At 33.1% G+C, this 14,951-nt stretch overlaps 1 protein-coding gene across 1 annotated transcript in view; it reads left to right on the forward strand.

Annotated features, from left to right (window-relative positions):
* The window catches only part of LOC129799281 (protein couch potato), a 322,454-nt gene that overhangs the window by 272,835 nt on the left and 34,668 nt on the right, over nucleotides 1–14,951 (forward strand). The window contains exon 7 of the mRNA XM_055843028.1: nucleotides 8,331–8,479. Within this exon, the coding sequence (XP_055699003.1) occupies nucleotides 8,331–8,479 (149 nt within the window). The remainder of the gene's footprint in view (nucleotides 1–8,330; nucleotides 8,480–14,951) is intronic.

Genomic DNA, 14,951 nt, shown 5'->3' on the forward strand with positions numbered 1-14,951 from the left:
CTTCAAAAACGCCCACCCTATGTGCAAAACCCACATCACAGCCTATATCCTTTTTTTATCATTCCTTTTGGTTGGTCCTGCAGCTAAGCCCCTCTGCAGATGCAGAAGATACTGTTGCATTTGACTGAGGAACACTGTATGTGATTTTCTTTTCCATGAAGGACAGAAGGGAAAGTATCACATTAACTTGTACTGTGCTTGATAATATCATAAGCTCAGAAACCTACCCCCTGGAAAGTGGCCTTCTAAATTTACATACAGACGCGTATGGGAATTTTTCTGCAATCGTAACTGTTACGCAATGTGTGTCAAAATTGAGACTTGCCTTGTACTCAGGACACTGTGCCTTGCAAAGAGAGACAAATATGCTAGATTTTTATCTAAAAAACTTTTTTGAAACTCGAAGTTGAAGCTGAGTTTGGAATTAATTTACGAGTTGGCTTCAATAGCTACTTAGTAACCTAGTTTGTAATATCGGTAAATTTCCTACGGTTCTAGATGGCGCAACGGATACAACAGTAGTCTTGATATTTACTTTTAAATTACCCAAGAATGAAAGTTTAGGCAATCAGGAAAATATAAATTATATTGATGGAAAACGCAGAAATGCAAGTAATGAGAACCAGTAAGGGAATTCTGTAATATTATGACAATGCCATATTGCAATTTTCTTTGTGTAGAAGAAGTATTCGAAAATCCGATCCATATCAGATACAAAGCCCTTCATAGAACTCATTGCAATGTTGCAATGACCATTTAATGTTCATAGACCTTTAAAATTGACCTACTTCAGAATTTATTGCAAAAATTTGTTGTATGACAATGTCATATTGTTACAGAATACCCCTACAGGAGTCTTAAACTTTCGATGAGAAAAAAAAAACAATCTAATTCTTTCTGTAACTACGTAACTACTGTAACCATCTTCGAATTTTCCTTTCTTTAAACAACAAAACTGAAAATTCGTTCTCAAGAAACTTGCTGAACAGGATGCAAACAGTAGCTTACTTACTGTTTTTTAAATCTACCGGAAACACAAGTATAAGGTGTTCTTGTTTTTTACATTTACCTTCTACGGAGTGAAGAAAACCAGAAACCTTACACAATAAATAAGCAATTTCTTCTCATAGGAAACTCTGAAAATATTTAGACAGTTAACAGTAGGTTTACTTTTTGTTTACTAAAATATATAGCTACAAAAATTAAAAAAACTAGTGACCTTGAACTTTCGTAGATAGGAAACTTATAAAGTAGAAAGTGAACAGTGTAGCTTTTTTCCCGGTTTTCTGTTTTCTAGCAACGCCACTACACGAAACTGTGATTTCCGAAATTTTGTTAGTAGCCAGTACTACAAGCATGAGCCCTTGCAGCGGTGTTTTCTTTATTTCCTGAAATTCGGAATCAGAAAGTCGTTTCATTCATTGTTCAAACTTTTATTTTCCGAAACTTCAAAAGCAAGATAAAGTTATTTAAATTCCTTGAGAATTTTCAAACAATTTAAAAAACTCTTTCATATTTATTCAATGCACTTTTTAAATTTTTTTTACTCATCTTGTCAAAGAGAAAAAATCAGAAAAAAGATATGATAAATATCTAAGCTTAGGCATTTGTTCCCTATAGTTTTTTTTCTAATCGAACTGTAAAATTAAGAATGAAATAGAAAGATTCTAGTTGCTTTGATTCCATATTCGTAAACTAATAGGTTTAAATGCCGGACTATATATCTCTGAGTTTCCTGTAGTCACAGTCAAGTCGCAGTCTTTTCAAATTAAAAAACTTCGAGTTTTTGCCAGAGCTCTCGACCCTTTTTGTAGATCTTGTTTACTGAATCAATTAAAGCCGTTTTACAATATCAAAAGTTAAACTAAACTTGATGCAAAAATTCTTAATAATCCTTAGTTAAAGTGGAAAATGTAGAATAGGCAGGCAAAAGACAAAATTTTAAATTATGTCAAGCTTTGTCGAAAACTCTAATACAAACAGGTCAGGCATAGGGGAAAGGAACACCTATTGACAGTTTAAGAACTCGTGTTGGGACTTATTGACACCCTAGTCTGTACCATTTGGAATACGAGATTCGAACACTCATTTTTATCGAAATACACAGATTAAGGAAAAAATGTTATATTACTTAGATTTTATTGGATGCATTAATTAAATTTTAATATTTTTATAAAAGTGTCAATAGGGGTTCCTTGTCGAAGAGATGTTTCTTCGATCCTAGCATAATCTAATCATACAGGATTCAAGGACAATTCCATTCTCAATCCCCCCTTAACCTGTAAGTTTCGAAGAAATCTTATAGATTTCTAGACAAGCATAAATCTTACTTGTCACAATGCTTTTAGCATAATAACAAATTCTCACCATCATTCAGTTGTTAAAGTAAAATCACCCAACAACCGTAAAAGATATTGACCGTTTATTCCAGAGTGCCAAATAGATAAATTACTTTAGTCACTTTAGTAATTCTTCATCTTCGGAATCACAGATGAAATGCCGACAAATTTCTTACAAAAAAAGAAGCTCAACGTTTTTTTTCAGTCACGCTAATGTGACTCTCACAGTGATAAGGTTCAGGTGTCTTAATTAAATATCCAGCGAGGTGACTGACATGTAATTTATCAAGCACGCACAGGTGACTTTTATTTCCCTTTTTTTCTCTGAAATTGTTCAGCGAAACTTTGTACATGGGAAATTCTGTACTTGATAGTTGGAAAAGAAAATCACAACACAGAAATGTAAATAGCATTGATTGGTGCTCAATTAGTGCACCGAGATAAATCGCGGGTGTGGAAAATGCTTTGGGCACAATCATGATGAAGATGCAAAGGGCATGGCAAGAAGTTTTAATTTCTCTGCAGCAGCATCCTAAACAAGGGGTAACTCATACTGAGATACCCGTAACAATTTTGCGAAGTTATGTACCGTAGATGCGGGTGACTTTGTCCTCTGTGGATGACTTTGACCCCCTACTGCTCTGTGCTTTTCTTTAATTCTTATGTTTAAGAATGATCCTCACCGATTTGACATGGTAGATCGGTTCGGTAAAGACCATCATTAAGTACTAGAATTAAATAGTAGGGGATCAAAGTTACCTCCGGTATGTTTCTATGTTTTGCAAAATCCGATACACTTTTGGAAGGTTACGCAAAGTCTGAGCAACCTGAAGAATGTTCAGAAGATGTAGGCAGGAAACATTCAATCGGTTTTAGGAAACTGGAGACAAGTTCAGAGAGTTTCGTAAAGTTTGAGAAACTTAAAGGTTTCCTAAAATCCAAAGAATCTTTAGAATGTTTTGCCAAATTCGAAAAAAATTCTAAAGGTTTTATGAAAGTCAAAACCGAGGAACTTTTAGGTTTCACACACACTTTAGCTTCGATTTTTTTATATTTTTCCGATATTCCTTTAATAAATTTAACCTAATTTTTCATAAAATGTTACTAACCACTAGGTCAGATTCATTAAAGGAATATGGGAAAAAACGAATTGTTTGAAGCCGGAGTATGTTCGAAGCCTGGAAGCCTTCCCCTTCTACGAATCCTGGAAAAGCCTTCAAAATATATTGCAAAACACGAAACACTTTTCCAAGGAACCTAAAAAATTTGTCAATAAGAAGTATGAATGAGTCACCCCTTGCTTTTCAATTCTTTTCGCCCGCTACAAATCCCATGTTCTTGGAAAATAAATAGCCTAGGAGGCAACACTTGTAGCCAGAGCTTTGAGGATGAAAAACTCGAGGAACATGAATCAATTGGCGGCATTGTGGCGTCTCGTTGTCGACACCACGGATGACACTCTTGGCCGTTTGCAGAAAAACTTTCCTCCTTTTATTCTCTATGTTCCCGACACTTCTTCGTCCTTTACTTCCTGATTGCTAGACAGAGGATTCCCATCCTCCTGAAGATTTTTTCTCATTTTCTGGCTTTTGTCTCCCCAACGGAAAATTTCGTCTGGAGAATATTTCTAATTTAGAGCCTTCCTTGAGAGAAGAACTCCAGGGGCCGTATCCTCCAGATGTGAGAGTTTGATTTTGTGGGAAAAGCCAACTCTCCGTGTGGAACTCGCCTATTTGGTATCCACGAAATTTTCGATTGGAAATTTTCTCATGAAAAACCGGAGAGAATTCTCGAGTGGTATTCCCGGTGAGAGTTTGATTAATTTACATAGAAAATAAGCAAATAAATTAAAATATCGCGTTTTTTTAAGTTTCAAATGATTTTTAAATGATTATTTCAATTAATAAATACTATTTCCGTATATTTGTAATAAATTTCAATTAAGTTTTTTTCCTAATAAACTGGGCAGGCATTTCGAACTTTTTTTATTTTCTGTTATTATTTGTCTAATTTTTTTTTGAGTTTGATACCAATCATTTTCCAAATTGTTTATTATTTTAGTTTTATTTTGTTTCAGCTCTCGTGAATAAGAAAACGGTTGTGGCCATTTAATGATTAGATCTTTGAATAACCTATTTATATTCTTAATAAATACGAAATTGAACAGAATTTTAGGAGTTTACTTGGCCGTGAACTCTTTAAAACTTTTAATTTTTATTTTAACTAAAACCGGAGATGAAAGATCGCATAATCTATATAGGGAGTTTATCAGGAAAAAGTTCTTTTTTATTAAGTTGAAATTGTTAGATCTCAAGAGCCAACAAAACAAATATTTTAAACAAATATTTTTTTTATTTTTTATATGTACGTGTTCCTTCTTAAATTAGGAAAAAATATATTAAATGAGATCCTTGAAATTTGCATCTATATTATTTTTTTTATTCGACATACAATCTTAGAAAAATTGTAACTTCCCTATTCAAAAAGTAATTACAATACTTGAAACGCTTTTATTTAGGTTAATAAAGTTTTTATTCGAGAAAATTCCTTCAAATACTCCATGTGAAATAGAAAATAAAACGGAAAATGTCAATAATTTTCCGCGAAAAACATATCAATTTTGAATTTTACTCTTGAGTGATTTTATGTATATCAGTATCTTATAAATTTCAAATTTTCAACGATCTTCCTATTTTTCTCAAATTGACTATAGTTCTTATATGTGTTAGAGATAAAACCGAATTCTGAAAGGGTATAAAATTCTATAACTAATTCTGTAATAATCGAAAAATAAAAAAATACTCAAACTGTCATTAAAGTAACGTAAGTTCGAAATGGTTATCAAACATTGCGAAACTATCATTAATATTTGTCGAGGTTCTCAAGTATTGCAAAAATGTTTCAAAAATACTCGTCAAATCCGAAAACAATACCTAATTAGCGACTAAGAAAACTTTCCTTGGCGAAAACTCGTAACCTTAAGATTTAATATGCCTTGTCGCTTGAAAAATGGTTCGAAAAATCACAAAAAAAACAGAAAAAAATGAGAAAATATTGAAGATAATCCTTGTCAAATTACTTAAAAAAGAAAAATTAAAGGGAAATTGGTTTTTTGTTACAAAAATCTCTGAAAATTCACTTTAGAGTTAATTGACAATTTTCAGAAAATTTATACAAAACCACAAGAAAATGGGAAAATCTGTATACGTATAAATAGGTATTTATAATTGAATTAGTACAAATGCAAAGAATTTTTTTAAAAGTTTTTTTTTACTGTAGTACAATATTAAAAAGAGAAATTTGGCAAAAATTCCTGTGCAGTCATTTAAGTGTTAAGAGGAGTCGCGATGAATAAATCAAAGCTTATAACAATGTTATTTAATTGTTTATTCATTCATTTAATTTATAATTACTTCAGTATTCAGTGTTTTTTGCGACCAAAAACAGCCCGCGGATTGTCAAAAAACGATTTCCACAAAAAGTTCCACACGAAAATCTCACCTGCTTCTCTCCGATATTCGTGGATACGGAGAGCAGTCAGATGGGAAAAATAGGAGAAAACTTCAAGGAGAGAAGTTCGCGGAGAATCTTCTCTCACAAAGTGGAGGATACGGGCCCAGGCAATCAATCGAAAGCTTTAAGCGAAAATTTGAAAGCAAAGATCTTGGATAAGACATGCGTTACAACGCTTTCTGTAATCCTACTTCATACCACATTTTCTCTCTCGCAGAACTTGATACCAAAGCTAATCCTCAAAATCCTGCAGATTATAATATTTGTCTTGTGACCCACCAATATAAGCTCGAGAGATACAGCAAGGAGAAAAATAATATTTTTCAATGAAAGCTCGAGATACTCCAAATTAGCATATTGCTAGTTTTTCTTTCTCTCATCTTCCTCTCCGTCTGGAGGATGCACAATTGTGCAGTCTTCCTCTCCATTAATTTATCTGCAAGAGACTTCATACCCCTTCCCTTCAGGAAAAAAAATGGGAGGAAATTACGCCCAAGTTCGTGTCGTAATTTATTATTTAATAATAACTTTCTCTACCCTATTCTCTGGCATTTTTCCTTGGCCAATTGGAATTCCCTTAAGCTACGCGAAAGCTTCTTTAGAGCATTCTTCTGCATTTCATCTTGACAAGAAAGCCAAGTTTTGTCCCTATAGCCAAATGGTGTGGAAAGTTTACAAATTTCCTAACGATAAATTCTGCGTAATACCGCGGACATTTCCAGAAAATGTTTTCAGTGATTTTTTGCTCTTGTGAAAATTGTCATAATGACAACTCTTGCTCTAGGTAGAAATTCTGAGATGGTGAGTTATTCACGTGATAAATTCACTGCACGAGATCATATTTAATAAACGTTTTGTGAAGCTTAAGTAAAACACTATCATGCAAATTTTGAGGTGCTGTGTTTTACAAGACACCTTTTCTAAAAACTTTACGAAAAACTTAGAAAAGACGATCAAAAAGCCGTGAATTTTTCATGTGAAAATGTCAGACATTTTAGAATTCATACCCAGGATAATATTGAAGGGTTTCGAATAAACTAATCAGTAGAGACCGTTGGAAAATTTGCCCGTATTTCTTTCTAAAGAGGAATTATACAATGTGCAAAGATGCTGAAAATATTTCAGCGGAGATTCAGTACAGTATGAGAATTGTCATATGAGAACTGTTAGTTGAAATATAATGGGAAGATCTCTGATAAACAATTTAGCTAGAAAAATTGGGATTAGGTAAGTCATTCAGCTTCCTGTAGGGGCATTCTGTAATTTTTATAGCATTTGTCACACGAGAGTTGAAAACCTGACAATGCTAGTCGAGCTTTATTGACATATCGTATGAGTTCGAAAATGCAATTCATTGATTTTTTTTAATGAAATATGTTTACTTTATGATATTTTACAAATACAGTCCGTCTTGGTAGATTTGTTTTATAAAAATCATTGTACTTTGAATTGCCAGAAATCACAAACATGTGCTTTCTGACATTGTCACATGACAATGTCACGGTTACAGAATCACTTTTTCGATTAAGCTCTCTTGATAAAGCTCTCTTAGCTCTCTTGATTCAAACGAGATTTGTCATACGACATTTTTAGAGTGTTTCAGAGTTCCTCCACTAGTTAGTCATTTTACGGAGTCTGAAATCGATAAATCTCAAAATATTTATTCCTACGATAATTCAATTCAATTCAATATATTTTTCATTTCGATTTTCTACAATTGATCCCTTTTTCTACGTAAATTAAGGTCTAAAGAGCAAATGGCTACCGATAGATAAGGGAATCTAGTCATTAGAGATTGATTGATAATTCTCACTAATGTTCAGAATACCATGAAAATGATCCGGAAGTTATGAATAAGGGTAAAATTTGAAGTTTCTGACAAAGCCAAATTCGGCATGATCAATTTGATTTAGTAGTAATTTATTTAAGAATTTTGTAATTTTATAGAGTATTTTAAAGAAGATTATTTAAATGATTTTTTAGCAATTTAAATAAAAAACCCGAATGCTTTTTTAAATAATCTGAGAAATATAAAATTTTACCCATATTTAGAAAAAAGTCGTTAAAAAAAACGATCACGAATACGGATGAAGAGAAACTCATTAGATTTTCCAAATTTTCAAGATAACTTCAAGAGCAGATCAACATTAAAGCCCAATAAGCATCGAATGGCTATTGGAAGGAGCTCTATGAAGCTCTTAGTAACTGATGTGAATCTGTTTGTCGATTAATAATGTGATAAAATTTTGAAATTTGCCATACGACATTATCATACTGTATCAGAACTCCCCTACAGAAATCATTTTAAGGAGTTTTCCAATGACTTCCAAGGAATTTTCTATTAAAGTGGAACTTTGCAGATCATTTGGTTATAGGGATGGAAAAGAAAGACACCAAAAATGGTGTGCAAATGACTTTTTTTTCAACAAAAAAAAGAAGATGAAAATCTGGTGAATAGCATGATGATTTTTGTTGCAGATTTGGGAACACCGTTCTTTCCGGGGGGACCCGAGCTTTGGCACCATCCGTTAGCTTATTCAGCCGCCGCAGCTGCCGCTGAACTGCCAGGAGCCGCGGCCCTACAACATGCCACGTTGGTACATCCGGCTCTGCATCCTCAAGTGCCGGTGAGGTCTTATCTTTGACTAAATCCAGAAAAAGTCCTCGAGCAACCTATGCACCAAGTAAGTAAATCTTTGATCGTCCAACTTCATTGCAAGAGCTCTATTATGTCATTTAAGCATCACCAACACTTTTTTTTTTTATCTGTTTTGTTGCTCTTTATTTTCGCCAACACAAAGTGGTGTCTCATTTGAGAGACTTTTTGAACGCTTTTTTTTAGTGTTTAGCGGCAAAAAGGATATCGCATAATTGCAATGGAAGTGGCATAGATCATTTATTTTTCTCCATCGTGTAGTAGGACTGTTGAGCCTAGAGGAGTTGAAGGGTGAAAACCCGTCCTGTCGAAGGCTCTTCTTAGCCAACGGTACCAATCACTGTTCAGCTAGGGTGATAACTCTGAGAGGTTCTATAACGGTGGCTATCTTCAAGTTAAGATATCGCTATAATTCAGTTTAAAATTTTAAAGTAATTTTAAACTGAACTATTCTTACAATTTCTTCTAGAGCTTCATTGCCAATTCAACAATTGATATGAAAAACCTTAAGTTACTTGCTTATAACCAGGCTTATAACTTAAATTTCAGTTGTATCTTCTTAAAACCAAGTTAAGCCACTTCTATTGCAACTGTGCGATATATACAAAGTAGCTTTTTCACACTCAAGCCACCCACTGAGACGTATTCATCCCATTGAAAGGCCACCCCTTGAGAGAGAAGATTGAAATAAGAAATCACTTCCGCTTTTCACATTGCCAATTTGTACTTTTGCTCTTTCTCCAACAATTTTCTCGAGCTTTTTTGTTGTCTTCTTCGCAAAACATCCTGCCAACTCTTTCCTTCTCTCTCTCATCCCCCTAACCCTTTCATTTCATAACAATTTCAGATTGCTTTACTATTCAACACCAAATCCTCCCAACTCACGTCCGACAAAGAAAAAGAAAGCTAAGATTTTTTTTCCATTTTATCCTTTGTTAAAAGTTCATTGAAGAAAATTCAGACATCTCAATTCACCTGCCATGCAAAAATGGGGGGATTGTCATTGAGATTTAAAGTAAAAGATGTTAAAACTGGACCATGAATGAACGTCAGGAAAGATTTTTGTTGTTTTTTTTTTGCCAGCGAGTCACCAGCAAAAGAACTTTGAGTTTTCAATTACATCTTAGGAAAAGTTTTCCTTCCGATTCACTCAATTAAATTTCCGTTTAATTGATTTTGTTAGTGGAATTTTGAAAACTGTATGGTGAACTGCTCCCTCTTCACAAAAGGATACACTTGAAGAGTACTTAAGAAACCTCCGGAGTGTTCTTGAACAAACACTTCAAGTTCATGGGAGAATTTTCATTTGAACGTAGGGTGAAATGCACTTTGGAAGATTTTGAAATAATAGCTCTTAATCAAGAAACTGCATATTAAACACTTTGCTTTTAGTTCAATTTCACTTTGTTTGCACATTTTATTGATAACTTTCCTTTATCCAAAGTCATTTAACTCAATAATTAATTTAAAAAAAATTATCAGTTTGCCACAAATTAATCAAAATTACTAATTAATGAGCATTTGCAAATTTGACTACCAAACCTGGAAAGTAAAAGTTTTGTGTAGCATTTACCATGATTGTAAAACATGTAAAATATCGATTAAATTGATAAATTCTTTCGGTTTGAGGATTCAAGTTAATTAAGGGGTTACGTGGGTCAATATAAACAAAAAAGCAGCGTATTTTTCTCTGGAAGTTGGAATCAGCGCTAAGACGGTGATGGTCGTATGGATTGTGAGATAAAAAAACAGAGATGACAATACAAATAAATCAATCATTATAAAATTACAACATTTAAACTATATTTTCCGAAATTTTCATTTCAAAATTTTGAAAATACACGCTCTGGGTTTGTTTTTTGGAGATCTTTTTGAGAAACACGGTGGACAAGATTTGTCTGAATTGGTTCATTTGAAATCCGAAAACCAAATACTTTCTGTTAGCTGACGAGTTAAGCTAGTACTGGAAAATATAGTTTAATTGTTGTACATTTATATGAATAAGAGCTTGAATTAAATAATATATTATGCTAAAAAAAATGAGGGAAAATATTCTGTCTCTTTTTAGTGTTCTTGTGCCACGTAACCCCTTAATGGAAGATATTTACTGTTTTTTAATTTAAGAGAACTGGGTATAATATTTCGAACAAATTGTGTTAACTTTGACAGACAGTGTTTCTAAACGAACTGTATTTTTGTCTTACTATTTTCTCAAGAATGTTGAAACCTTTAGGGACAAGTTGGTTACTGGTACCACAAAAAATCCTCTGACATTTATTCTTACTTCTTAATAAATTTAAAAATTTATAAAAAAAAAACATAGACAGTAATCCATCGTTAGGTACTGTAATCCATCGGTCATCAAATTAGAAAGAAAAATAAAATCGTCCAACTTGTGCAAAATATCGTACAGCGAGTTATTGCTCTTTCGGCACTGTTTAGAAGCTTTTTCCATATATTCTTATTCATATAGGAAATTTTTCTTTTAGATACCTTTGAGTATTGAACTACATAGACATTGAAAAAAAGAGATGTTTTTGAAATTTTGAGAAGTAAAACATATGGACGATATTAGAAATCTTAAGGTCAATACAACGGCCACATGTTTAGTTTCTCCAAATTTCCCAAACTTCTATTTTTTCAATTTCAAGATAGTTCAAAGTCCAAAGAAATTAAAATATGCACTTTCACTTTACGAATAAGATAGAGTGGAAAAAGTCTTGGAAGAGTTCCAAAAGAGCAATAATTTGCTGTACGATATTTGATACAAGTTGGACGACATTACTTTTTCTAAATTTTTTAAATTCATTGAATTAATGATAATTATTTTTTGGGGTTCTAATTTCTTTAGATCTTTACTGACGAGCTTAAAACGCAATACACTTGGGAAATTCGCTTGGGAAATCTATCAGAACCGATCACTGTATGTAAAAATTAAAAATATTTCAAAGTATCATTTAAAAACGTCAAATGAAATCAACCAAATAAGATAGTGTTCAACACGAAGTGCAGTTTCACAACTTTAAAGCCGTTTTGACGCATATTTTCCATTAAATTGAACAGATTTTGTTTTATTTAAAATATTCTAAAATATATAATCAACAGTCAAATAATATTCAATACTTATTTGAAATTAATTGCATATTCTTAATAAATCAAGTTGCAGTGTCCGACTTTACATGCAACATGACCGATATTTTAAGCTTTCAGAAATTTTACCCATATCCCTAAAATTTGGTTAATATTTTTTTTAGTATACTAAAATTAATTTAAAAAAAAACAATTTTATCATTTTTGAAAATACTGTTGCTGTGATTTAAAAAAATCAAGAATGCTTCAACTTAGGGGGAAGTGGAACACCTTTGAACTGGGGCAGCTTTGAAATTTTGGTTTTTCTCTTATTTTAAGTGAAATTGGATCTTATTATTAACCTATTATGAAGCTAAATTACATCATTATAAGGTCCAATTACATTAAATAGAAGAAAAGTCCAATTTTAAAGGTGCTCCAATTCAAATTTCCTCCTACATTATTCTAGTTTATTAGCAGCGGTAAATTTTATTTTAAAAAAAAATTAGATTTTATGATATCTTGTCATGTACAGGTAGTTTGTATAGAATTGAAAGAAAAACACTACCTAAAGCCCTTTCTAACCGAGTATGTACAGCTCATCATTTCTGTGACATTTTTAATGAATGCGCTAAAGTCAATGGAGACGCCTGGTCATTCTTCAGCTGCTTGACAAATTTCCACTAATGAGCACGAATAAATACTCCATGCTCCCCCGTGTTGAGCCCATTATGCACTGTAGAATGAAATATCACCGTCTACACCCCCTCACAATGCCTCAGAAATTTCGCCCAGTGCGTCCCCATTTTGAAAGCTCATTCACATTACATGTGTTCTACATCGCAAATGTTACGCCTTTTGGTGCTTCAACAATGATGTGAAACACGCAATCATTTTTGCTATTTATTTATTCGCTCTTTTGCTATTTTATATCACTCCCCAAGTTCATTTCTGAAGGGATCTCTTAGCTCATTTTTTTCTCTACCATTTCGCCCTTCGGCTATGTAACACATTATGTTTTCTGTCATTTAGTGCGTTCTCTGGGGCTTCAATGTTGGGCAAAGGAGGGCGAAATGCTAGCGATAAGTCTCAATCATGTCCTTGTAGAAGGGATTCTTAATGTGAATTGTATTGGCGTTGCTCACAAGAATTATAGGCTAATGGCAAACATTGCTTTTTTTATACAACAATATATTTTCTGCACGTATGGTACTATATTTTGTAAAAAAAATTTAAAAGAAAAATATTTATAATTGGAAGGACTACCTAACCCCTTAATATGTTTGACATATTTGACATATAACCATTTTCAAAAAATGTGAGGTATTGGACTAATAATTAAAATAATTAATTCCAAGTATAAATCATGCAGTTTTAATCTTCCGACAACCGAAGCTTCTAGCCCTCCTTCTATTTATCCTGAATCAAGAAGTTACAAGAAATTCTTTGACAAAGTTTGAGTCCATTCAGAGGACTTGAAATTTTGTTAAAATGATACTAGGTGAGATTAAAAAGAATTTTACCTAATATTTGTCAAGGGATAAAATGTCAATGTTTTCCCATCTCTCACCCCAAAGGCTTATAACAACAGTTTGAGGCATTGTGATAATTCTACTAATGATAGCGATTGAATATTCCTCCATCCTCATCGCATATTGTGCCCTGAAATTCACCATTCATTGATTGCTGCGGCACGAAAGGAAAAAATGTGCACAATCACGATTGTTGACCCATTTCAATACAACCACCATGGACAATGGTTGTTACATAAAAGAGATTTTATGTGCCACCCCCGCCCGTACCACACCAAAAGCACAACATTGACGGTTGAGGCGTCGAATTGACTGGCTATAAAAATTCTCCTTTCATGAATTTCAATTATGTGCTCGTGAAACTTTTATTTGCACAAGAACTGGGAGAAAAAAAGCTTCGCGCACACGCACACCTCAGTCATTTAGGTGAGCTTTTTTCTACATATCGCCCCCCATTCCAGCACCAGCACACCCACACGGCAAAAAGAGTAACAATCAAATAAACTTGAGGGGTCAGTCATTTGGAAAGATGATTAGCCAGAGTGGATCGTTGAGTTGAATTTCATTTTAACTGATATATTTAATCTCCTCTCAATGGGCTTTTAAGTAGTGTGTGAACTTTTTTGGGGCTTACCCGTTTTTTTTTAACTTTTACAACCTCGTTTATTTAAGTGCTTTACATTGAATTGGGGATTTTGATGCTTTTAAGTGTTATTTTTGCAGAATTTCAGTGTTATAAAGCTGTTTGTGATGTTTTATTTAAATTCAAAAATAATTTTTCATTAATTTAAAACAAAATTGCAATGAACTGTACTGAAAAAAGTTTTGTTAAAAGATTGTTTTTTTTTCTATATATGGGTATATGTTCTATATATGGGTACTGGACTTCGTCGGATTATTTGGAGTTACTCTAGGAAAACATCAACTCTTTCCAGAGCTTTCGGTTCGGTCTCCAAGCATTCATCAGTGGTCGAGTCTAGAAGGTAATTTCCACAATTTTGTCAACATTTCATGTCTGATGGTCATTCACAGGGCAATATAGAGGATGTGGGGCACTTTTAACAACAGATAACAGTAAATTTTCTTCTAACACATTTACCACAATATTTTTCACTTTCTTTTGAGCTTTTGGGTTTCTGATGTATCTCTGTTTATATATATGTATGGGAAGCACACCAGAAACCCAAAGAAGAAAGTGAAAAAGAGTGTGCTAACAGTGTTAGAAGAAAATTTATTGTTATCTGTTGTTAAAAGTGCCCCCATATCCTCTGTATTACCCTGTGAATGATCATCAGACATGAAATGTTGACAAAACTGGAAATTTCCTTCTAAACTCGACCACTGATGAAGGCTTGGAGACCGAGCCGATAGCTCTGGAAAGAGTTGATGTTTTCCTAGAGAACCTCCAAATCCCCTGACGAAGTCCGGTGCCCATGTATTCTACAAAAAAAAAGTTCGTAAAAGTTTGTACTTTTTCACAAACATTGTAACGTGATCATTTGACAATCATTTTTTGTTCTTTTACAGTTTGTTCGGTTTGTTCACATATTCTTGTTTGTCTGACAAAGATTTACGAACAAATGAAACAATTTTACAAACCTTTTTTTGTATGTTTACAAACATTTGCAAACATTTGCAAACAAATGTTTCTAAAATAATAAAAAATGCTCGTCAAGTGATCATATTACAAGAAATCTTTGCCAAAAAAAGTACTAACTTTTACGAACTTTTTGGAAGTTATACGATTTACGAGCATTTCTTGAGTCCCTAGTAAGAATTGACAAACATTTACAAGCAATTTTGTGAAATATTTTTCAGTGTTAATGAATCTGACATAATGAC

The sequence above is a fragment of the Phlebotomus papatasi genome, chromosome 1 (assembly GCF_024763615.1).
Source record: "Phlebotomus papatasi isolate M1 chromosome 1, Ppap_2.1, whole genome shotgun sequence".
Classification (NCBI taxonomy): Eukaryota; Metazoa; Arthropoda; class Insecta; order Diptera; family Psychodidae; genus Phlebotomus; species Phlebotomus papatasi.